Raw genomic sequence first — 25,053 nt, forward strand, 5'->3', positions numbered from 1 at the left:
TGTGTATTTCTCTTCTTTTTAGTGATCTGGATCTTTTCCCCCTGTGGTTGTTGAATATTCTATTTCTTTTTTAAAGTTGCTGAAATCCTTTGACTACTTATCTAGGGACATAGTTCCTAGTCTAATATGTTTATGCCAATTTCCTAGGGAAATAGTTCCTAATCTAATATATTATGCCAATTTCCTACATATCTTGAATATCAGATTTTTATCACAGAGATTTATGAAAAGATTTTCTCCTACTTGATAATTTCTCCTTATTCCAGTTGCATTGATTTTGTTTGTATAACAGCTTTCTGATGAATATGATCAAAATTGTCCCTTTTGTCTTTTGAGATCCTTCTCCTTTATTTATGAGTCCTTTTCTTAAGTAGTGGTGAGAAACTTAACCTCTTCCATTCTATTCTAAATTATTTAATGCTGTGACTTCCTAGTTAAGGCTGCTTGTCCACATAAGCTTATTGTGGCATATAGTGTAGTTGCTGGTCTAACCCTATTTTTCTGGCCAAACTGCACTCCTCTTCACCCACCAGAAGGTGTTGCCATATAGAAAGCAAATTGTATTCGTGGATTTTTTAAAAAGTGAGCTACTGAGCTCATTTGCTTTTCAGTCCTACCTAATATATTCTACTGACCTACTTTTCTATTTTAACCATCAAATCTAAATAGTTTTGATGACTGCTGCTTCATTATATAGTTTGATGCTATAAGGTCCCCTTCATTCCAACTTTTTTTATTATTTCTCTTGAGATCCTAGATATTTTGTTTCTCTAGAGGAATTTCTAAAAATTATTTTGCTTAGTTGTATAAAATCATCCCTTAGTAGTCTGCTTGCTATAGTGCAAAATCTGTAACTTAGTCTGAGCATAATTATTTTAATTTGTATAGTATAGTCCAAATATGATAATATCTCTATTCCTTTAATATTCTCCATTTCCTTGATTTGTATAATAAAATCTTCCTTTTTTAGATTAACTCCCATTTTTTAAAAGTATTTTGTAGTTATTTGGAAAGTATTTTTTTCCTACTTCCTCATTTTTTTTAGTACTAAATAAAAAATGCTAATGGTTTTTCTTAATTTAAGTACTGTACTTTTGCATGCAGGCAACTTCAAAACTATAATTTGCAGGGAAGGTAAGGGTATGCACTGACAGAAGAAGTTCATCACCAGGAGCTCTATATACTGATGAAATCACAGGGAGGGAGGAAAAAAAAAGGAAGAAGAGAAAGAGGAAAAGGAAAAAGGAAATGATAGCAAGGGGAGAGAGGAGGGAAAGAAGGGCCAAAGGAGAGAGAAAAGGATGAAGGAAAAAGGGAAGGGAGGAACGGAGGAAGGAGGGAAAGACAGACAGACTACTACTGTTTTACTGGAGCTATTGATTGCCTTGATTAGTTTCTTCCCTGTTTCTCTGGAGTTTTCTAAGTAAACCAAAATGCCAAATGCAAACAGGGATAATTGTATATCATCTTTATTGCTATTTATAGTATTAATTTCTCTCTTACTGCTACAGGCTTTTTTATTTAATTAAATTTTATTAATATTTATTAAGTATTCACAGAGTACACGACATTATAATTAGATGCTAAGACCCTAGGGAGAGAAAAAGTAGAGAAAACTTGGTTCCTGTGTTTGAAGAGGATATGACTTAGCTCAAGTAAGCTAGGAAAATATAAGTGTATATTTGTACACAATCTTAATTTGGGAACAAATTTGAATGAGATACTCCTCTTGCCTAGTAAGGAATGGTATCACACAGGGAAGCAGGAAGCTTTATGTACTTCAAGAGCATTATCTTCATTTTTTTTTAAAAGCCAACTTATTTCACTATTTAGGAAGCTGGCAGAGTAGAACAGAAAGAACAATGGACTTGGATTTAAGAAATCTGGACTTATCCCTCTTAAAATATGGTAAACAGAACTGAATGTGGAACTCCATAAGCAGCAAAATAAGTACTGGATGCATTGGATCTACCATCTCCTTTGATATTGGACCTATCTGTATATCTATTAATGAAGACTTTAGCTATTATGTAATCTTCTTAAGAAGTCACGTGACATTAGAGTTTGTGGTAAACTAAAACCCTCAAGTCTTTTTCATGTAAGATTCAAATCTTGCTATTGCTCCACAGCAGTTAGCCATGACTGAAAATATCCCAACAACCATGTCAAAAGGACCTGCAGTTGGCACTGATCTTGGCACCACTTATTCCTGTGTGTGGGTCTTCCAATAGGAGAAAGTGAAGAGCACTGCTAATGATCAAAGAAACAGAACTACCCCAAGCTACACTGCCTTCACCAACATAGAATGTTTAATTGGTGATATTACAAAGAATCAATAAATATATTGCAAATTTATTGCAATAAATCCCACCAACACAGTCTCTGATGCCAAATGTCTGACTAGACACAGATGATGATGCTGCTGTACAGTCAGACATGAAGCACTGACCTTTCACGGTGGTGAAAGATGGAAGCCAGGTCCAAGGTCCAAGGGGAGGACAAAAGGAAGACAAAGAGTTTCTATCCAGAAGAAGTCCCTTATGTTGTCCTGACCAAGATGAAAGAAATTGCTGAAGTTTACCTTGGGAAGAAGATTGTAACAAATGCTGTTGTCAGAGTACTAGCCTACTTCAATGATTCCCAATCACCAAAAGATGCCGGAACCATTGCGTGTCTCCATGTGCTCTGAATCATCAATGAGCCAAGTGCTGCTGCTATTGATTATGGCTTAGACAATAAGGTTGGTGCTAAGAGAAATGTGCTGATCTTTGACCTTAGAGGTGGTACTTTTAATGTCTCCATTCTTACCACTGAAGACAGCATCTTTGAAGTCAAGTCCACAACTGGGGACACTTTACTGAGTGAGGAGGACTTTGACAACTGCACAGTAAACCATTTTATTTCTAAGTTCAAGCAAAAGCACAAGAAGGAAATCAATGAAAACAAGAAGGCTGTAGACTATTTGTGCACCACTTGTAAAGGTGCAAAGCACACCCTTTCTTCTAGTACCTAGATCAGTACTGAAACTGTCTTACTCTATGAAGGTATTGACTTCTATATCTCTATCAACCATGTCTGTTTTGAAGAATTGTATGCTGATCTCTTCCAAGACACATTGGATACTGTGGAAAAAGGCCCTAAGAGATGCCAAGCTAGACAAATCATAAATTCATGAGATAGTTTTGGTGAGTGGTTCCACTCATATCTCCAAAACCCAGAAGCTTCTGCAGGACTCCTGAGTCAAGGAGCTCCACAAGAACATCAGTCCTGATGAGGGTCTTGCCTGTGGTGCCTCTGTCCAGGTTGCCATCTTGTCTAGAGATAAATCTAAGACTATGCAGGAGTTGCTGCTGTTGGAGATCATTCTACTTTCCCTTGGAACTGAAACTGCTGGTTCAGTTGTAACAGTTCTAATCAAATTAACTCCATCAAGAAGAGACCCTTACCATCTACTCAGACAACCAACCTGATATGCTTATTCAGGTCTATGAAGGTGAAAGATCAATAACAAAGGAAAACAACCCACATGGCAAGTTTGAGCTCACAGGGATCCCCCTTACCCTCAGCGATTTGGCATCACTGCTAATGGCATCCTCCACCTTTCTGTTGTGGTTAAGAGCAAAGGCAAGAAGAATAAGATCACTGTCACCAATGACAAAGGTCATCTGAGAAAAGAAGACATTGAGCACATTGAGCATATGGTTCAGAAAGCTGAGAAATACAGGGCTGAAAGTGAGAAGCAGAAAGACAAATTGTCTTTTAAGAATTCTCTTGAACCTCATGCTTTCAACATGAAACCTACTGTAAAGGATGAGAAACTGCAAGGCAAAATTGATGATGAACACAAACAGAAGATCCCTGACAAATGTAATGCAATAATCAGCCGGTTGGATAAGAACCAGACTGCTGAGAAGGAAGAATCTGAGCACCAGCAGAAAGAATTGGAGCAGGTCTGCATCATTGCTAAGCTGTGGCAGAGTGCAGGGGGTGTGCCAGGAGGCAGGCCTGGAAGCTTCCAGGGAGTGGGGCAGCCCCATCTGGAGGTGCTTCTCCCAGACCCACAATTGAAGAGGTAGACTGAATGTATCAGAAGAAAGAGCATTCCAAATACTCAAGGATCTAAATTTGTTGCCAAGGCAGTAACAGTTTAAAAGTAAGATTTAAACTACTTGTATATCTAGGCATTCTGAATACCTGAACACGTACTGAGGGAAAGAAGTGAACAACAGTGCACTTCATCAGTGCTGTAAACAAATGGAAATGTAAATCTTGCCCTAGAAAATAAAATATATTTAAAATTGGCCCACATTAAAAAAAAAAAGTCAAGTATCCCCTAATCTTATAAATGTACAAAACTAAAATGTAATTTAAAAAAGCCTGACCAGTAATTAAGGATGTTATTTCTAAATTGTGTTCAAATTGATAGGAAATGATATACAACTCCCTAAAACTACTCCCTTCTTTTACTAAAACAATCATATAAAGAGTGACTATTTCTGGATAATTGAGTTCACACAGAATAATCTGCTTATTCAGCTTCTATGACTGAAGCTTAAAATTAAATGTTCATCAAAATAAACAGCTCAAGTTTCTCACCTGTAACCCAGGAATAAACCGAGTGTCCTTTTCAACCACAAGAAGATCAGCTACTTGAGCATTAAGAATGGATCTTGTGATGCCACCTGGCCCAGGGCCTACTTCATAAACATGAGCATTTTTCAGATTGCCAGTCTTTCGTACAATCTTATCTAGAAAAAAAAAATTCAACATACATATCTTCTAAAATGCCAATCTTGGAAGTTAATTTAGAAGTGAAAATGAGTATGTCATTTTCATATGAATAATAATGGCTAGCATGTATATAGCATTTTTTAAGGTTTACAAAGAATTTTACATGTTAACTTACTGGAGCTTCAGAACCATGTGAGGTAGGTATTATTATTATCACCCCCATTGTACAGATAAGTAAACTGAGGCTAAGAAAAGTTAAATAATTTACCCACTGTTATACAGCTAATAAGTATCTCAGGCATTATTCAAATTCAGTTATTCTGACTCCAGGCCTAGCACTCTATCCACTATCCCACCTAATTAAAGAATTTTTCAGTAAACACCTCTAGTAAACAACATATAATGAGCATACAGTATTTATCTTTATTTGCTGTTCAGTTATAACAATCCTTTAGAAATCAGTAATAATGTAACTATAATAGTTCAAAAAAGTTTTGGATTTGGGGGCTATTCCTTCCTTTGTTCACTAAAAAAAAAAAAAAAAAGGCAGCAGGCTCCAAAATGTTCCCTTTCCGCAAACTCTTAGAAACCTCATCTAATTCTCTCTCTCTCTCTCTGTGTGTCAATGATCACTTACCCTAGCAAACCCTCAATCTCTCCTTATGGAGATGGAGAATCAGAAGTACTTAAGTAAGCATACATTCCCTCCTAAAAACCCTTGGCTATATCTTATGTCATGGAACTGTCATGGTGTGAAGGTGACACAAGACCCTGGAAAAATGAGAGCTGGTTGATGCTAAGTTAAGCAGCAGCTTCTCCACAGGACCACTGCTGATACACCTCCTCCACTCCCTTATCCAACATAGCAGCCAGAAGACAAGTACACCAGAAGTTTAGTGAATACCAGATTGCATTTCCTTCCTTCTCTCTTCTGAAGGGGAGACAAGAGTTTGGCAGCACTTTTTGCTTGTGAACAAATGGGAGGAGAAAAGTGATTGCAATCTACCCTCACTGTATCCTTCCCTTGTTTCCTTCTATCCTAAAGGTGTCTTTTAAGGCAGGTATCGAACTCAAATAGTATCCCTATGGCAAGTGGGGTGGAAGGAAGGAGTGGGGAGCAGAAAGGAGTGATTGCAACCTGCCCCCTCCCATCCTAGGCTGTCTCTTTAGCCAGTGTTGTTAAACTAAAATAGAAACGGATCCCTGAAGGGGAAAAACCCCCCACAAATTAACATTGTTATGTTGTATTTTTGACTTATTATTCTGTTAAACATTTCCAATTACATTTTAATCTGGTTTAGGCCATGCTTGCGAGTTCTTCTCTCTTTCAATGAGTCTTAAGCTATTCTTTGTTTAAGTTAAAATGTGTTAAAATAAAAGCCTATTGCTTTAAGCAATTCCTGAGAAGTCTGATTCTTTCATGAAAACTCCCATAAGCCCAAAGGGCTTCAGAACACTGACTAGGACAGCAATTTATATTAATAAACACACCATTACACCATAAGGTGTATGGATAACAGAATTTGAGAATGGTAGGGACCTCTGCAGCAAGCTAGTAAGCCAGATCTAAAAGGAATCTCAACTATAAAGTATCTTAAGTGTTCATTCAGCCTCTGCTTGAAGATGCCAAGGAGAGGGAACTCAGTACTTCTCAAGGCAGCCTTTTTTTATTTTTGATAGAGCTGTTAGGAAGTTTTTTTCCTAAATAAAGCCTAATTTTGCTTCTAGGCCTTTAGTCAGGAAGACCTGAGTTCAAATGTGGCTTCTGACACTTATTACCTATGTGAATTTGGTGAAGTCACTGAACCTTTGTTTGTCTCAGTTTCTTCAAATGTTTAAAAAAAAGGGAGGAGGAATACTGGTAACATCCACCTCCCAGAGTTGTTGTGAGGATCAAATAAATTATTTGTTAAAGCATTTAACACACTGCCTGGTACACTGCACACAAGAGCTTATTCTCTTACCCCACGTTCCCTAACCTTCTTCATTCTCAGGAGGTAACCTCAACTTCCAATCTTCAAAACTTCTGCATTTCTGTCATTTCTTTCTTTGTTCTCTCATGCATCAAGAAGAAATGGTCTTCCCTGCCAAGACTAATCCCCCCCATTTATGTCCTTTTTGCTTCCTCTAGGAGACAGTCAATCATTTATCCTCTCCCTTGTATCTTCAATTTCTTTATCTCCTTCCCCTCCAACTCCATACAGGATCAGGTTTTCCTTTGCACTACATGGGGGGAAGGAGGGATTTCCTTGTCCTTACTCCTCAAGCCACTATATTCTCTTTCCTTGCCAAATTCTTAAAAGTAATCTAAGCTCCCTACTTCTAGTTCTTTCACTTTTCAAATCCTTGTACGACTCAGTTTCTATCTTCACCAATAAATTTAAACTACTCTCAAGGCACTAATAACCAAGTCAACAACACCAGGGGCCTTTTCCCAGGAAAAAAAAATCTTCCTTGACCTTCACTTGTTAGTACTCTATAAATGTAAAACATATTAGACACATTTTAAAAAAACTAAACATTTCCTTTACAGATGATAACACAATAAAAATTGCAGTTTAAATATGGAAAAGAAGCAGAAGACAACTGACTAAAAGGAGACAATCCTATCCCAAATGAGTGGGTCAAAGAACAGATCACTGAAACAACTATGTGAAAGTGAATAATTCTAATAACATAAACATTTTTGCAGATTCAGCTAGAGTAGGACTGTGGGAAGACAGCCCAGGCTCACACAGCTGAGGTACAATTTGACCTCAGGTGCTCCTGACTCCCTGTCCAAGGCTCTCTACACGACTTGAACTGAACTAAACCAAACAGAATGGAACAGAACACCATCAATCGTCAAAGTATAGAAGCAGGTCTGACTCCTAGGCAGGGCAGCTGAGTGGCACAGGGAATAAGAGCGCCAGGCCTGGGGTCAGAAGACTCTTCCTGAATTCAGTCCAGCTGCAGACACTTACTGCTGTGTGACCCTGGGCAAGTCACTTAACTCTGTTTGCCTCAGTTTCTCATCTGTAAAATGAGCTGAGAAGGAAACTGCAAACCACTCCAGGATCTTTGACGAGTCTGACTGAACAACAGCAAAGAAATGTAATTAATCTAAAGGATGGTTGGATGTAAGCTCAGACTTTTAATTATAAACTGCGAATATCGCAGGAAAATACTTTCATTTACAGAATTCATTCTCTCTCTCTAATGTATAATATATGTATAATGTATAATATATACGTATATATGTGTGTATACACACGTACACACATACAAAATTCACAAACATTTATTAAGCGCCCACTACGTACCAGCCACTGTGCTATGTGGGCTGGTGAATACAAAAAGGGACAAAAGACGGTCTTCGTTTTTACACGTAAATGGGGAAAAATAAAAAAACATAAAAAAGGGCAGCTGTCAAAAAGCCTAAACTCTTAGGCTCACCCCAACTTTCTTCCCCCCAGCCCCCATCCCCGCCCCAGAGCAGAGCACAGGGCCAGGGACAAAGCAGGGGTTCAAGGATTACTGAATGAATGAATTCAGAACCCGATCTCCAAGTATGTATAAAAAAGGTCAGACTTTAAGAAGCTGTAACACTTTTTTCTTGCCCTAGTGCAGCTCTGATAAAAGTTTACGTTCAGAGGCAGCGCAGGCACGCCCCCATTGCGTGTGCACGCCTCCGACGTGTGCGTGCGCGCTCCCGACGCACGGCCCCTTCCTGTACAACCCGAACCACGAGGAGGAAGCTCAGGGAGCGTCATAACGTTATCCACCTGTCAGCCTCAAGTCCAGGAGGAAGTTCTGGGACAGCTGTTTCTGGGCTCGGAGTCCGAAAATTTTAATGATCTCCCCGATCGTGGGCAAAGGCGGGAGGCGGAAAGCAGCTAGCTTTGCATGGGCACCCATGAGTGCGGCGCACGCTACTCCTCAGACGGGCCTGGGTAAAGGGCCGCCCCTCTCGGACGCTACCTCCAATTGGAACCTCGACCCGCCGCCGGAAGTTGCCAAGCTCGGGACGGGAAGGCCCGCCTCCTGACGCAAAAACTTCCCCACGTGACGCTGTTCCCTGGGAACGCGGCTCTGCCCCACCCTCCAGGAATTGCCTTGCGTTGCGGCTGCGCCGAGCTGGGCTACGCTGCCCGGCTTGCCGCTGTTTCCTCAGCTGCAAGCGCTGATCTTCCCGTGACGTGAATCTGCCCCGCTCCTAGGGCTCCAAGAACGACAGCGTCTCACGAATAGCATTTTCAGTACGTCTGTGCGCCTCCTGCTGTGGGCCTGCACCGATTATACATCAGCCTCTGTCCTGAGAGCCCGTAACCGCTGCAGTCTTTTTTGATGACTGCTTCGTACAGGTGCCACAGACTCGTGTAACTGACGAGCGCGTTACTGACCAGGATGGAGCTCAGAACGCTTCCTAGCCATCAGGGAGGCTTTCTGGGCACAGTGGCAATCGAATTGAGCTAACAGGGAGCCGAAAGGAGCTCAGCTGGCCAGGTGGAAGCGGTGACTTTGTAATAAGCATAAGCAGCCACCTCAGGAGAGACACAAAGTGTAAATTGAGAGAGTGAGGATGAGCCTAGGGTAAGTGCATGGAGATAAGGCTGGAAGTAGGAGATAACCTCAAATTGGGGAAGATGAGAATGAAAGCTCATTCAAGTACTACAGGAGTCATACTTAGTGATAGTAACATTAGGAGCCCAGAATAAGTTTTTGAACTTCATCTTATCTCAAGTGTAGGGTTGTGCTTCTACAGTCTTAATTCAGCCACAGACCTTCATTTCAAACTGCACCATCTCCAAGGATTGTACTACCTCTAGTCATAACCTCTAGTCTCACCTTTCTTATTTCTTTATTCACATTAAGCCTAATCTTGGCTCTTATTTGTGACCTTTGGTCTTTTTGGTTCACCTCTTATTCTCCAGGCATATGAACTTCCTTTTGTCTTTTCATTTTTATTTCATTTCCAGTTTTAACCCCATGGATTTCCACTGTAAATGCCACATTTAAGAGTGCCTTAGAATCAATCCTTTGCCCACTGAACTTGCAAATCACCCTTGTGAATTCCCCTCACTTGAATAACTTCAATATATAGTTTGTCCACTAAATGCTACTGTAAGCTACAAAACTATATATTTCTTCTTATAGGAGTGGTTCCTTCATGGCTTTTCATGCATAACCTTGGGATTTGGCTTTTCTCTCTTGCTAATTTCATAGAAAATTAGTTTTTAGTGTAAATGCTGCTGAATATCTCTGTGTGACATTGGGCAAGTCAGCCTTCTCAAGTCTTTGTTTTTATGTCTGCAATAAAGAAATTGGGCTACATCAGGGGTAGAGAATCTGCAGTCTCAAGGCCACATGTGGCCCTTCAGGTCCCCAGGTATGGCCCTTTGACTGAATCCAAACTTCATAGAACAAATCCCCTTATTAAAAGGATTTGTTCTGTAAAACTTTGATTCAGTCAAAAGACCACACCTGAGGACCTAGAAGGCCACATGTGCTCTTGAGACCAAAGGTTCCCCCTCCCTGGGCTTAGGTGATCTCTAAGGTCTCTTCCAATTCTGAACTACTATTGCTTTGTGAAAGGCAATTGAAGTGACTTCAAGGAAAATGGTTTTGAATACCACTAGGCCCTTTTTGTACAACAAAGTCATGTACTTTGCAACATGGTTTGTAAAAGGTAGTGCTCAAACTACATCTTGAAGAAAAGATATCCTGAAAGGTCCAGGTGAAGAGCAAATTATTCCAGGCAGAAAGGCTGCAAAGACATGGAAGCAGGAGGTGGAGTGCCTTGTATGAGGAGCAAAGAGAAAACCTGTTTAGGTAGACCATGTTAGATGCTAGAAGACTCAGCTAGGTGGCACAGTTCATGGAGCACTGGGTCTGGAGTCAGGGAGACTTGAATTCAAATCCAACCTCAAATACTTACTAGCTGTGTGACTTTGGGCCAGTTACTGAACCATTAAAACTGAAGCTATCAGATTCCTCAATTGTACAAGAGTAACAAATCTGAGCAACCGGAAGAATGGGGATAATTTCCAGAGAAATAGGGAAATTTGTAAGAGGGATGAGTTTTTGGGAAAAAAAATGAGTTGTTTGGGGCATGTTGAGTTTGAGATATACATAGAACATCCAATTTGAAATTTCAGGTAGGTAGTTGGTAATTTGGTATTGAAACTCAGAGGAGATTTGGTAGGGAAAAAGGCATGAATTTATTTTTGCAAAGAACAGTGATGTATATCTAAATGTCCTTTTTTGCATACTAATTGATAATATTTTATTTCAAATACAATAAAGAACTATGGTTGTATTACTTCATTCAGTCAGGTTCAAGGAAGTTTAGGATCATACATTTAGGTCCAAAGAAACTACAGAACAGAGCATTTTAGGGACTTGGAGCTGAAAGCTAGAAATAATATTAATGGTGTCACCCATTGCAAATAATAAAAGTAATGTCCTTAACTTGTTTTTCTCTGGCAGACTAGTAGTTTTCTGTTTCCAGACCTGCAACATATCTAGCAAGGCTGGCCTCTCAGTCAAGAATTATAGGGAGAACTTGCCTTTGATAAGTCAAGATTGCCTCTACTTTTCTGCCTATTTTGAAGTTACTCAGGCATCTGGACCAAAAATTTCATTTGTCCCTTATCTGGGAAGCTGCCTGGTTCATTAGGGATCTCATCATATGCTAGCTTACTAAATAGTGTGTAAAATAGCTTGTTGGAAAGATGTTTCATAGGATCATAGATTTACAACTAGAGAGGACATTAAAGGTCATAATATAAGTCATATAAGCCACCTAGGAATGAGCTATCCTGATTGTTAGGTGGGTGACTTCACCTCATTGGTATGTAGGTTACCTCAGCTCACTCTCTAGGTGGCCACAGACCATGTTTCCATGGTGCCAGGATACCAGGGCACTTAGCATCTGCATCTTCCCACTGCTTTGCTCCTTGTGCGTACAATCTACCTCACCTGATTTTCTACTTATTGTTCTGGGAGCAATAAGGAAAGCATTACTATCATTGCTACTGGTCAGATATGACAGTTTACTCTCTTATACCTCTATTCATAATCCTGGGGCCTACCTAGATCAAGACACCCTTTCCTGGTTACCACTACAGGAGTCAGCTGATGCCCCTGTTACAATCAGTCAATCAGCAAACATTTGTTAAGTACTTTTTGTTGTCGTTCAGTCATTTCAGTCATACGTGACTCTTCATGATGCTATTTTGGGTTTTTTTGGCAAAAATACTAGAGTGGTTTACTATTTCCTTCTTCAGCTCATTTTTCAGTTGAGGAAACTGAGGCAAACAGTTAAATGACTTGCCCAGGTCACACATCTAGTCTGTGCCTGAGGGCAAATTTGAACTCAGAGGAGTCTTTCTGATGCCAAGCCCAGTACTTTATCCACTGAGCCACCTGAATGCCTGATTAAGTACTTAGAATGTACTAAAATGTACAAAGTCCCTTGAGGGTCTGAAAGTTGGGACAGTGCTGGCACTGTATGCCCTGCATTTGACCCAGTGACTGGCAAACAGTAGGCACTTAACATTTGTTGATTGGTTGATCTAGTAGTCCAACCTTCTCATTTTACAATTGAGGAAATTTGGAGAGATTAAACCTAGAGAGGTCAATTGGTCCAAGGAGGCAAGATAAAGGAAACTAAAGTGGTTGAACTCTGCCCGCTGCAGTTATTGACTGCCTAGAATTCAAACTAGCCTCTAAAAGTTGCTGCAAGAACATAAGCAGACTAACCCCCTCTTTTTTTACTGGCTAATTTTTTTTCAAGTCCAGTACTGCTGTGAAAGGAATCATAACAAAGGAGGATAGACTGCATGTTAGCCTAGCCATTCTGGATATGAATTTATTTACTTTATTAAGCCTCAACTATGGGAGTCACTTTGCTAGTTGCCAGGTACACAAAGATGAAAAAATGATATTTGATCCTTGTCCCCTGGAGTTTTCTGTTTGGTATAGTGGGAAGAGTGCTATAAAGTTATTCCTTCCGCATCATGACTTTCCCCATTGTGGTTTCGATATGTCATGGGTCAGCATAAGAAATTAAATAGGAATTTTGAGAGTTTTGCAGAAGCCTCAGGCAACATAGGAAAGCCAGCAGACAACACAGAGCCTATGCCCAAATACTTAACCCAAATTTTACAATAACATACTATAAAAAGAAAAAAAAATCAGACTTCTTCTCTAGTGAGAAGGGAGGGCCAAAAACTTTTATGTAGCTTTCCCAGATTGTGGGGCACTGTACCCCTAACCCCAGTGATGGAGAAGGGATAACTGTACTCAGATACCAGCTGTGTAACTATAGTCACATCACTTGATTCACCTCAAATGGTAATATGGTGGTAATATTTGCATTATCCGGTAAGATTGTTGTGAAGAAAGCACTCTATAAACTTCAGTGTGCTCTACAAATATGAGTTATTGTTATCAGACGCAGGCTGGTATCATGGGGAAAAATAGTGGATTTGAAGTCAGGAGATTTGGATTCAAATGCTAGCCCAGAAACTTTCTAACTTTGGAACTGTGACTGTATTAGGATATCATTAAGATTTATACAGGTGTGATACAAGATAGGATATGATAAATGAAAATGAGATATACAAAACTATCAAATTTTATGAAGGAGTAATCACTTTTAACTTGAGGGGAATAGGGAAGTACTTCGTGAAGGAAGTAGCATTTGAGCAGAGTCTTGAAAAAAGAGATTTCAACAGATGGAAGATAATACATCAACAAGCATTTATTAAGCTCCTTCAAAATGCTAAGCACTTTGTTAGGTGTTAGGGTTACAAAGGCAAAAACAGAATAATCTCTGCTTTCAAAGATTTTATATTCTTTTCTTTAACTCTTTAATTTTTTTTGAAATTTGTGTCATTTCAAAAAACATAAATATATACACATATATACATGTATGTTTTTTTAAATGACACATCTTTAATAGTTTATTTTAAACTTGTGGTTTTTTCCTGCATTGAAATTGTGGTGATGCAATATTACATCAAGTAGCTGTATAGTATCGTACTGCAAACAAGTCATTACACGCATATATTCCTGCCAGTGCATGCTGGACTTCCCAACAATGTGTTGTACATACTTGCCTGCCAACACTTGCTTGTTAAGACTTGTCAGTGGACTTGACCACTGATCTGGTATAACTTGCATTTTGTGTGTTTATTTGGAAAATACTGTAATCACCACAACTTTAACTCTGTTGCACAACAGATGGAACATGTACGAATGACTTTTCAAATTTTTATGATTTCCTTATGCTTCCCACTGCTCCCTTATTTTTATTCAACACCCCTCAATTGCCCCTGAAGATGCTACCACCGCTCTGGATCAATCCAGCACCTCCCATGGGGCAGTATCATCTATTTTGGGAACCTGTGTTACAAGACCCCACCTTTCTTAATTCTAGTGCCTTCCTTTTCTTATTTACTTCTTGTTTATCCTGCATATAGCTTTTGGTACATATTTGTTTTCTTATTATCTTTCCAATTAGATTGTAAACTCTTTAATGACAAGACCCTTTTGTATCCCTGTGCTTAGCACTGTGCCCAGCACATTGTAGGTGCTTAATAAATATTCATTGACTGTCTAAAGGGATGTTGTGGAGGTAGAATGAACAAAACTCAACAAATGATTCATTATATGGGTGTGTGGGATAGAAGGGGGAAGGGAACACACATTCATTAAGCATCTGAGTGATAGGCACTGTACTAAGTTTTTTACAAATATTTTTTTCATTTGATCCTCACAACAACATTATGAGAATTGAGAATGACTCTGAGATTCCAAATACAGATAACAGGAAAGATGTTGATACCCTTATAAGGAAATTAGGTAAGCAGGGAGAGATAGGGTAGAGATAAATTCTTTTGGGGAATATTAAATTTGAGAAGCCTGTAGGATACTGAGTGAAAACTGCTTAACAGGCTATGAGTAAAACCGATTAGATTAGGTAAGCATTTGCATAGTGATAAAAACTGAATTAACAGGAATTAATGATGTCATTGAGAGTGAAAGTGTAGAGAGAGAAGAGAAAAGGATTTAGGAAAGAGCCTTTAGATACACCCACAGTTAGGCAGTCAAGACATGTATGTTCTTCAAGGCACTGCAAAACCTAGAAATCTAGTATTCTTTCCTCCCAAGTTCACACTTTTATTCTCATTCCTCCCTGGACAAAAATAAAGAAAGTAGTTCAGCTTTTTCTGTTGTTTCTTTAATTGGTTGTTCAAGATGTTCTTCTGAGTTTTGTAACTTAAAATTATGTTATTGAAACAGTTTGTGGGGGAAAAAAATCCTTGAGGCAGTTCAAGGAGGAAAGTGAAATAAGATGGGGAAAAATAGATTGTGGAGAAATTTGAACTCCAATCTAGGTAATTGTATTTTATCCTATAGGCAATAGGATGCCACTGAACATTCTTTAACAGGGCAATGACATGGCCAAATCTGAACATTAGAAGGTTTGACTGGTCAGAGAAATGACTAAAGATAAGGAAGACTGGCTGGGAGGCTATTACAATAGTCCAAGCAAATGGGGATAGAGCCTGAAAAATGTATTGATTGTAGTTTATGCCATGAACTGTAGCATTCCAGTTCATAATCAGGTTGTGGGAAGGATTTTTTGAACCTCAAAAACGTAAAGTAAATAAGGAATATTAGGGGATTGAGGGAAGTAAGGATTACTAAGAAGAGAAGGAAAGTTAGATCTATACTATAGTGGTTGTGATCAGGAAAGAGAAAAGTGAAAGAAGTTCTAAAAATTTAGGAGAAACGTAGGAATACAGGAACAGTTGCATTTTTTTAATCTCAGCCTATATTGTAAAGCAGTATTTCTAAATAATTAGTTGGTGCTGGTTACAAAATAGAAAAGTATATTAGTGAAACAAACCAGATAAATAAAAATAAGAAATATTTGAATTTAGTTACCCAGTATTTAATAAAATTAAGAACAGAAACTATCGGGATGACTATATGACAGAAATTACTGAGAAAATGGTAAAGCAGTTTAGCAAAAAATAAATTTAAACCAGAATCATACACTATATACAATAATAAATTCCAAATAGACAAGCAATCTAAATAGGAAAAAAATCACATCATTAAAAAAGGTTGGAGAGAAATGGAAGAAGGTACCTTGTACAAGCCTCCTTTATGTAGAAAGGTATAGAAGAGATTACTGTCATTTGGTTCTGCTTAACTCTTGTTTTATTACAAGGGAAGGCTCAAGGAAAAAGGGTTACGTCAGGAAATTATTTTTGTAAATCCAAAAATCAAGAATAAAACTTTTTAAGTTCAGGAAAAATTGGAGATAAGCAGGAAAAAACACAGTTAAGATAAAACAAGATAACCCTTTGTCAAATAGGACCTCTTGAAGTCATATAGTTTATGTGATCCAATGTCATAAAATGAAAGGATTGCCCTCTGATAAAATGAATATTTTACCTGGAGCTCAAGTCCTCTAACCCATTCATGCCTTTATTAAAGGGAATTTCAGATTATGAGCAGAAAGGGGATATTTTAGGGACTTCAGGAATAGCCTTCAAATTATATGCAGTATATAGATACAGTTTTGGCCTGCTTCTCTTAGGGAGTAGAGGCAGTAGAAGAAGCAACAATCTCTGTGAGGTACCCTTTTTAACTATTATGACAGCTCACACCCCAGGGAAAAGATCAGACTGAGACTGTATTCTTATTTAGACTCTCCCAGAATTTGCTGTCATCATCCATTCTGTCTCATTCATAGTTGATTAATCACAGTTTCCAGAGAACCCTGACACTTGCTGTAGCTCACCTCTGTCCAATTGTTCCCCCATTAATTCCCTTCAAATTCTAGAGTCCCTTCTGTACCTAGCTTCCTCCTGCCCCTCAAGATTGTGCATTCTAAATTTCCTATAATCCAAATCTCTTATTTACCACCCCTAATACATATATATGAACAGTTCCCAGTTCCTCAGTTCAGGTGTTCACTATCTTGGTGTTGTTGATCTGTGGTGGTCTTAGACTGGACTAAGTCCTTATGTAAGAAACAGACCCTTCAAATCAAATTCACTATGCTCAGTTCTAATATTCCTAACACTTTAGGAAGAAACAACTTTTAGAAACCTTCCTCAATATTTGACCTCTAATGCCTCAGACCACTCCCTCTCTGCTTTGCTTCTGACCTATTGCTTTGTCAACAAAACAAAACAAACAAAAAGCTGAACGACATGAAAAATGTGACCCAGATGTTTTGAAAGACTCAACTTGGTAACTGTCATGCCTGTCTGAGCTGTGCAACAAGCGTGTCACTTTTGGCTTTTGTAAGGGCTTCGCAATTGCAGTTTTAAGAGGAGTGAGAGGGCTTCAACCTCTTATTAAGTCAGATCACAGGATATATACAGCTCACTGTAAAAAGAGGATATTCATCTCAGTTTATATTTTCAAAGGTAGTTTTTCTTAGAGAAGGAACCAGGAACACTAATTATTTTCTGTGACTCAGACTCATTTATCACAAGTAATATTATAAAAATTCAGATAGTAGAAATGTTTATAAGCAAAATCAGCAACAACACATAGAAGTGTGGTATGTGGACCTTTCTACCATCTTGAAACATTTTCTAGTAGTGTCTGACAGAAAGTCCCCTGCTGATACCAAAAGCTATGATCTAATAAGTGTGCAGTTCAAATCAAACAAAAAAAGTTCTATTTTCTTGGCTATGATAGAGCTAATAATAGGTTTTCAGATTTTTGCAGGTCCTAATTGTGCTCTTCTTATTTGCTAATAATTACATTATATAGAGATAAATAGTGACACACCAGTATTTCTGAAAATGTTTTTCTTTGAATTAATGAAAAAATGTGTTTAATGCTATGGACCAAGCACTGTACTAGGAACTGGGGATACAAATCCAAAACCAAAGACAGTTCCTGCCCTCAAGGTTCTTGCCATCTAATGAATCTAGACAACACACATAGGGGAGTGGGGGACACACACAGACACTTTGGTCCTGAAATGTTCTGGGTTAGGGAGTGGGATCATAAGGAAGTAGACTGACAGCAGATTCTGGAACAGTGGTAGAGTTGATTTGATAATGGTTTAAAGTAGAAGTTTTGGACATGAAAGAATTAAAACCTCCAAGGCATGGTTACATCTCCAGTGCACAGCATTGGTGCCTGACATATAGCAGGGACTTAAATGCACGTTGAATTGTTAACAAGAACTAAATAGTCTAAATGAAAACTAATAGAAAACTTACAGAAACCTTACTCTCAAAAAAGTAGAGTGTAGAAATCAAGAATCAATCTTAAGAGCTCCAGTGGTCCCCTTAACCTCTTGAAACATTTGTTGCCCATCCCACACATTTGAGTGGTAATTCATATTGTTGAATCCCTGAAGGAGAGAGGGGGCAGTTCTAGGTTATATGGTGATCACTACTTCACCCTATTTCCAAACTTGGGACAGTCCTGGGTGAGCTATTAGGGTAGATTTTCATGAGAAGATAACTGTTAATAGGAATACTTCTGGCAGAATTGTAAGATCCCATGACTTTACAGTGTAAACAGTTATACCTTTCTAAGGACTCTCTTCTTCTAGAAACATATGGTACCTTTTAGAGGAAATGTCTATTCCTTTAGCAGGTTTTAATTTTGGTCTCCATGACTACTACTCCATCATCCTTTCTGATTGGGTAATGAAAATTTTTCTCTCCCTTCTAAAGGATTTACTTGCTCCTTTTCCTCAAAATGAGAGCGAGTCCCAAGCTGTATGTGCATTCCACTCAATTCCCTGAAATATAGACTTAATATAATCACCATAAAGCTTATGACTGGGTAAAATTGTCCATCTGCAATCATAACCTAAATGTTAATATTTGATTGGATACAGTAAAATAATTATTTTCCAATTATTATTATTATTTTCGAATTATTATTATACATAATCTATCTGATTGAATAATACATTTACAATTTCTCTATCATTGGAGATATATTAGACTGATTGTTTCAAAGATGGTTGTTGATTCCCTTCCCCTCCTCCTCCAATGCATTTTTCACTGGAATAGCAGCTCCTCTGTCCCATAGGTACTATATTTATAGTGAATAAAGATAAAAATAGCATATGGTGGGAGGGTTGTTGTAGGACAAGCATATTAACGTACTCTTGGTTGGTATAATGTTCTGAAAAACAATATGGAATTATGCCTCCAAACTTTATTTCTTTTGACCCCATGATCAAAGATAGATACACACACATGCACAATTTTAGTAGCCCTTTTTATGATACTAAAGAACTAGAAATAAAGTGCACATCTATCAAATGGGGAATTGTTGAACAAATTGTGATGAATGAATATAATGAAATATCTTTGTTCCATAAGAAATTACACAAATGAGTCCTTTGGAGAGTATTCTGTTTTCCATTAGTTGCTCTGTTTGGCTTCAGACTCCAGGAAACATGCCCTCCCTTCAAGATAAAACAGATCACGAAAAATCTCATCACTGAAAAGAATGATTCAGGTTTTGATACTCCATACTTTCTCAGTTTTTTTTTCAGTTGCTTCTTCCCTCTGACTGTAGGGCTGGACAGTGGAGTACTTACCATCTCTCAAAGCCTTTCCCCCATGGGGGCTGACAGCCTTCCTGGTAATTTCCATCTTCTGTTGGCTGCTTTGACTTTGACTCTAGGGAACGACATACCCCCTTATCAGGTACCCATTGGAGCCCTCTGTTTTTGCTCCTTTCTTTTCACTGTTAGGAGACATCCTGTTTTCCAGAGCTCAGCAAGCAACTATGCCCTGAGCTTGGCCTAATAACATTCCTTTGCTCTCACCCTCTGAATGATCTCAGCCCCAGCAAAATCCCAGAATTATTTCAAACCAGCCCCAGGTGGTCTGAGCTCAGAAGAGCACCTGCAGTGCCTGTATTTGGGCCATGAAGTTCTGCTTCATTGTTGCTGCTACTTCTCTTTGTAAGGGCCTAGTCACTAGCATAGGTATTGAGATTTGCCCAAGCTAAAGCAAGTCTCCTACAGAGGAGACCCCAGACCCCTCCTTCAACTGACTGAGGAAAACTTTTTGCTTATTTTATTTTTATTTTGTTATTTTACCAAGTTAACTATAGTTGTGACAACCTGTGTAAACTCTGGTATTTTTAGAGTAGGCAGTGGTTGCCAAACCTCTGGGACTCTGTGGTCATTCATGTTCAGGGTTGACCATGCTCTTCCCACCCTTTTAAGCTTCTTTTTGTGTATTGTCTTCCCCTATTAGATCATAAGCTCCTAAAAGATAGGGACCTTGTCTTTTTCTTATTTTTAGCCATAGCACTTATCATGGAAAGCAACCCAAGTGTAGAGAAAGTAGACCTCACATGTGTAAAGAGGCCCTCTTGTGGCAAAGGTTGTCTTTGTGTGACTTGAAGGGAGGCAGAATGAGCAGCTCTAAGTTCTTTCTGCTTCCCTTCACCCCCTTTCTCCTCCTGGGGAGACTTCAATTCTTTCCAGGAAGGGAAATAGGAAGTTGGTGCCCGAGGCCACTCTGCTCTCCTCCAAGAGAAGGGGGACTCCTGGTTGTGTGTCATGGACTGCTTTGACAGCCTGCTAAAGCCTGTGGACACACAAATAATTGATGGAGTTTCTAAATTTCAGTTAGTAAAAATAAAGATGTGACTTTTTTTATCCAAGTTCATGTTCATGACACCCCTGAAATCTATCCATGAACCTGTTGAGATAGGGGGGCTGTTTCTGCATCCCAGGTTAAGAACTTCTACTGTAGACTTTAGTATAAAATAATTTTTTTTTAATTTTTTAATTTTTCATTTTTAACACAGTTCATATCACATAACACAATTCCAACTTTTGGTCAGGTGATATTTCTTTTAAAGCATTTACAATATAGACCACAAACAGATTTTTTTTTTTTTAACATTAACCAACTGAGACACGAATAATAACTATGTATGCTAACTTCATAAGCCCTTGACCTAATTGTCTCCACACTATCACTAAGAATTAAAGGACCCTAACTTATTGTTGTTGGTCTAGTCCTAAGCCTAATAGCTTAATTTTGGTGACCTCAGATATTCCCCTACCAACAACCTATAATTTAATAGATCTGGTATTAAGCTTACAAACCTTTTGACTATAGGAAATTGCCACCAAGAGTAGGGGCATTGCAGGGAAACAATATCTCCCCAACTTCATGTCAGTTCCAGGCAGGAGTAGATTGTCAACTTGCATTCAGTGAAGCTTAAAGTCTGCCAATGTCAGTGGGGAAATTGAGTCAGGAGAATCCTACCTCAGCCTAGGCTGAACAGCTGCTCTCCTACCCTTCCATGAGATCATCTTTTTCAGTTCATACCAGCATCTCATTACTGGCATCATAGATTGGAGTCACAGACTGCCTTTGTTGCTATCCATACTTGGAGTTAGACTCAGAAGAATAGTTACTTAATAGTTCCATAGCAAGTTCCAATAACCAGGTTTCAGATATGACTATAATTTCACATTGGCTAAGGAACATCTTTTGAAGCAAGTCTTAAGTGGCTTACATGCCTTTCTATATCTATTCTAGTTCCTGCTTAAATAACAATCATAAAATCAAATTTACCATTAAAACCTTAATTATTAATCTATCAATGTCAAATTTTACCCGAAGTTACCTGCCTCTAGGAGACTTAGACTAAAATTCATTTCTCCAAACTAAAGATATCTCTGATTCAGTCCCAGTAATTAGTTCAGTCAATTGTTTTAATACTAATTGCTTTTACATCATTTTGTAATATATCCAATTTTCCTCCCCATATCTCCCCTCCCCCACCCCCTAATACCTTGCATTCTGATTACCCCTTCCCTCAATGTACCCTCCCTTCTATCACACCCCACGCTTCCCTTATCCCCATCTTCTCTCTTTTCTTGTAGGGCAAGATAAATTTCTATATCCTATAGCCTGTGTTTCTTATTTCCTGGTTATATACAATAATAATTCTCACCATTCTTTTCTAATACTTTGAAATCCAACTTCTCTCCCTCCTTCCCTCTCTACCCATCCCCACTGAGAAGGCAAACAATTCAATACAGGCTATATATGTGTTGTTTTGCAAAAGACTTCCATAATAATCATGTTGTATAATACTAACTATACTGCCCTCTATCCTACTCTATCCCCCCCTTATTTTTTTATTCCCTCATTTGACTTGTCCCTTCCCAAAAGTGTTTATTTCTAGTTACTCCCTTCTCCCATTTGCCCTCCCTTTTATCATTCCCCTCACCCCACTTGTCCCCTCCTCCCCTACTTTCCTGTAGTATAAGATAGATTTTCGTACCAAATTTAGTGAGTATGTTATTTCCTCCTTAAGCCGTATGAGGAGAGAGTAGCTTCACTTTCACCCTCTCCCCTTCTTCCTTTTCTCCTCCACTGAACAAGATTTTTTTTTTACCTCTTTTATGAGTTATAGGCTTCCCCATTCTATTTCTCCCTTTCTCCTCCCAATATTTTTCTCCCTCACCCCTTAATTTTTATTTTATACCTTTTTTTTGTGGATATCATCTCTTCTGATTCAACACAGCCTGTACTCTCTGTCTATATGAGTGTGTGCGCACGTATGTACAATCCCTCCACCTACCCAAATACTGAGAAAAGTCTCAAGAGTTATAAATATTTTCTTTCTATGTAAGTTCAGCTTTAGAAAAAGTTCAGCTTTAGAAAGTCTTTTATTATTTCTCTTTCCCTGTTTACCTTTTCAAGTTTTTCTTGATTCTTGTGCTTGAAAGTCAAGTTTTCTATACAGTTCTGGTCTTTTCAACATGAGTGCTTGAAAGTCCTTTATATTATTGAATGACCATTTATTCCTTTGAAGTATTATACTCAGTTTTGCTGGGTAGGTGATTCTTGGTTTTAATCCCAGTTCCTTTGACTTCTGGAATATCCTATTCCAAGCCCTTAGATCTCTTAATGTTGAAGCTGCCAGATCCTGTGTTATCCTGATTGTATTTCCACAATACTTGAATTGTTTCTTTCTAGCTGCTTGCAGTATTTTCTCTTTGACCTGGGAACTCTGAAATTTGGCCACAATATTCCTAGGAGTTTCTCTTTTTGGGTGTCTTTCAGGAGGTGATTGGTGGATTCTTTCAATATTTATTTTGCCCTCTAGTTCTAGAACATCAGGGCAGTTTTCCTTGATAATTTCTTGAAAGATGATGTCTAGGCTCTTTTTTTGATCATGGCTTTCAGGTAGTCCTATAATTTTTAAATTGTCTCTCCTGGGTCTATTTTCCAGGTTAGTTGTTTTTCCAATGAGATGTTTTACATTATCTTCTATTTTTTCAGACTTTTGGTTTTGTTTTCTAACTGCTTTGTTTATCTCATAGTCATTCATTTCCCTGAACTCAGTTCTCTCTTTCAGAGAACTGTTTTGTTCAGTGAGTTTTTGAACCTTCTCCTCCATTTGGCTAATTCTATTTTTTAATGCCTCCTTCTCCTCATTGGCTTTTTGGACCTTTTTTTCCAATTGAGTTAGCCTCTTTTTAAAGGTGTTATTTTCCTCAGCATTTTTTTGGTTCTCCTTTGGCAAGCTGCTAACTTGCTTTTCAAGGTCTTCTATTGCCTGAGCCCAGTTTAAGTTCACTTTGTAGGCCCTGGAGGCAAGGGTCTTAACTTCCTGTGACAGTAAGCCTTGTTCTTCCTCATCTGAAAGGATGGGAGGAGATACTTGTTCACTAAGAAAGTAACCTTTTATGGTCTTATGTTTTTTCCCCTTTTCTGGGCATTTTCTCAACCAGTTACTTGACTTCTGAATCCTTTGTGAAGAGACTAGACTCAGCTGCTGAGTTCCCCTGGGCTTTGGGTGGGGTGGGGCCATCACTCAGGGCTAGGGTTTAGATCAGCTGCTCCCTACCTCCAGAGGTTTTAAGCTGAGTTGCCTGAACAATGGATCCAGGTTGCTTCCTGGCCTCTGTAGCTGCTTGCAGTCTGCTGCTGTGGCCTCTGCTCTGGGGCTATTGCTGGAGAAACCCCCCATTCCCTCTTGCCCGGCTGGGAAGGCCCTCCCCCACTGACCTTTGGAGCTTTCTTTGTTGCTTGTGGGTTGAGGTATCTGGGACCTTCCCTGCTAGGAACTCTGCCCGGAGGTCTGTTCAGGTCCTGTTCCTCCCAGTGCCACATGGCCAAGGCTGTGCTCTGCTCTGCTCAGCATCCTGTCCCTTGAGATAGACCTTTCCTGTTGGCCTTCTGGGTTACCTTTGGCTGGAAGCCTCTTTCGCTCTGTTGTTCTGTGGCTTCTGCTCCTCTAGACTTTGTTGAGAGTCCTTTTTACAGGTATTTTGTGGGCTGTGGGGGGCGCTCTAGAGTATATGCGTCTTTCTACTCTGCCATCTTAGCTCCGCCCCCCAACTTTAGTACAAAATAATGAGAACTTTTACTCATGGAAGAATCACCCAATTTATTAATATTTCTTTTTACTTTTCAGCTCTGAAGCCTATGTAACTAAAAGGCCCTCAGATTCCATTGTGTCAAGAATGTCATCTTTTAGGTTTTTTGAGCTTTCATTAAAAAAAAGAGGTAGAAACCTCACAGAAGGCTTTTGCAATCAGTAAGGGAGTTTTATTGGGATATACTTCACATACTAATGGAAACAATTTTGTCCATTAAAGCAAAATTATGCTGTTTCAGCAGTTCTAAAGCCTGAAAGTATCTACTTCATCTAGGTATAGATTTTAAAATGCTAAAATATTATAATTAATGCAGAAATGGCTAGCCCCACCTATCAATGAAAATGAAGAACTACAAATGATTCCTAATAAAATAAAATACAGAGTGTAAAAGTATTCTGATTTGCATTAAATCCCCAAAGAGTATTATAGGAAAAAATAGTTTTTATTTTATTATTTATTTTAATGAAGATACTTATGTGATTTTATTTGGTATAATTAATTTAGTGCCTGTTCTTGGACAAAGTGCTAATTCTAAAAGGTTGTCATTTTAAAGCCCTGGAAAAAGACTTGAGAGTCACAAAGAGCAATTTCTTTATGTCATATGGGAATTTTCACAGAAAATTAAATGTGGCTTGGAATTGCCAAATTGAACTTTATAAAATGACTATTATAGTATGTAAAGTGCCCTTTTCTGATACTATTTTATAATTCCATATAATATGAATCAATGCTCCTGAGAAGCATTAAAGGCTGAATTCTGCACATATTTAGTTTTTAAAAGTGGCTGTTTGATTCACTCAGTTCACAAAGGAATTTCATGACCTACCTAGAGGGAAGGAGGAAATAACAAGATAACGGAGTACCCAGACCAAATGCTTATTCAGTAGGGATAGAAAATGGGGCCT

The 25,053-nt window shown here is 38.7% G+C and overlaps 1 protein-coding gene and 1 long non-coding RNA gene across 3 annotated transcripts in view; one reads left to right on the plus strand and one right to left on the minus strand.

Annotated features, from left to right (window-relative positions):
- TFB1M (transcription factor B1, mitochondrial) overlaps positions 1-8,810 on the minus strand; it is a 79,628-nt gene extending 70,818 nt beyond the window's left edge. The window contains exons 1-2 of one of the 2 annotated variants that reach the window (XM_072643765.1): positions 8,496-8,810; positions 4,597-4,748 (exon numbers count right to left, since the gene is read on the minus strand). In XM_072643765.1, coding sequence (XP_072499866.1) covers positions 4,597-4,748; positions 8,496-8,628 — 285 coding nt within the window. In that variant the 5' untranslated portion in view covers positions 8,629-8,810. Of the gene's footprint in view, positions 1-3,560; positions 3,725-4,596; positions 4,749-8,495 lie in introns of those variants that run through there. The other variant, XM_072643764.1, reaches the window with a different exon arrangement.
- The window catches only part of LOC140527092 (uncharacterized), a 94,243-nt gene continuing 77,978 nt past the window's right edge, over positions 8,789-25,053 (plus strand). Inside the window, exon 1 of the long non-coding RNA XR_011974671.1 lies at positions 8,789-9,303. This is a non-coding gene — a long non-coding RNA (uncharacterized lncRNA). The remainder of the gene's footprint in view (positions 9,304-25,053) is intronic.

This window comes from Notamacropus eugenii, chromosome 2 (genome assembly GCF_028372415.1).
Source record: "Notamacropus eugenii isolate mMacEug1 chromosome 2, mMacEug1.pri_v2, whole genome shotgun sequence".
NCBI lineage: Eukaryota > Metazoa > Chordata > Mammalia > Diprotodontia > Macropodidae > Notamacropus > Notamacropus eugenii.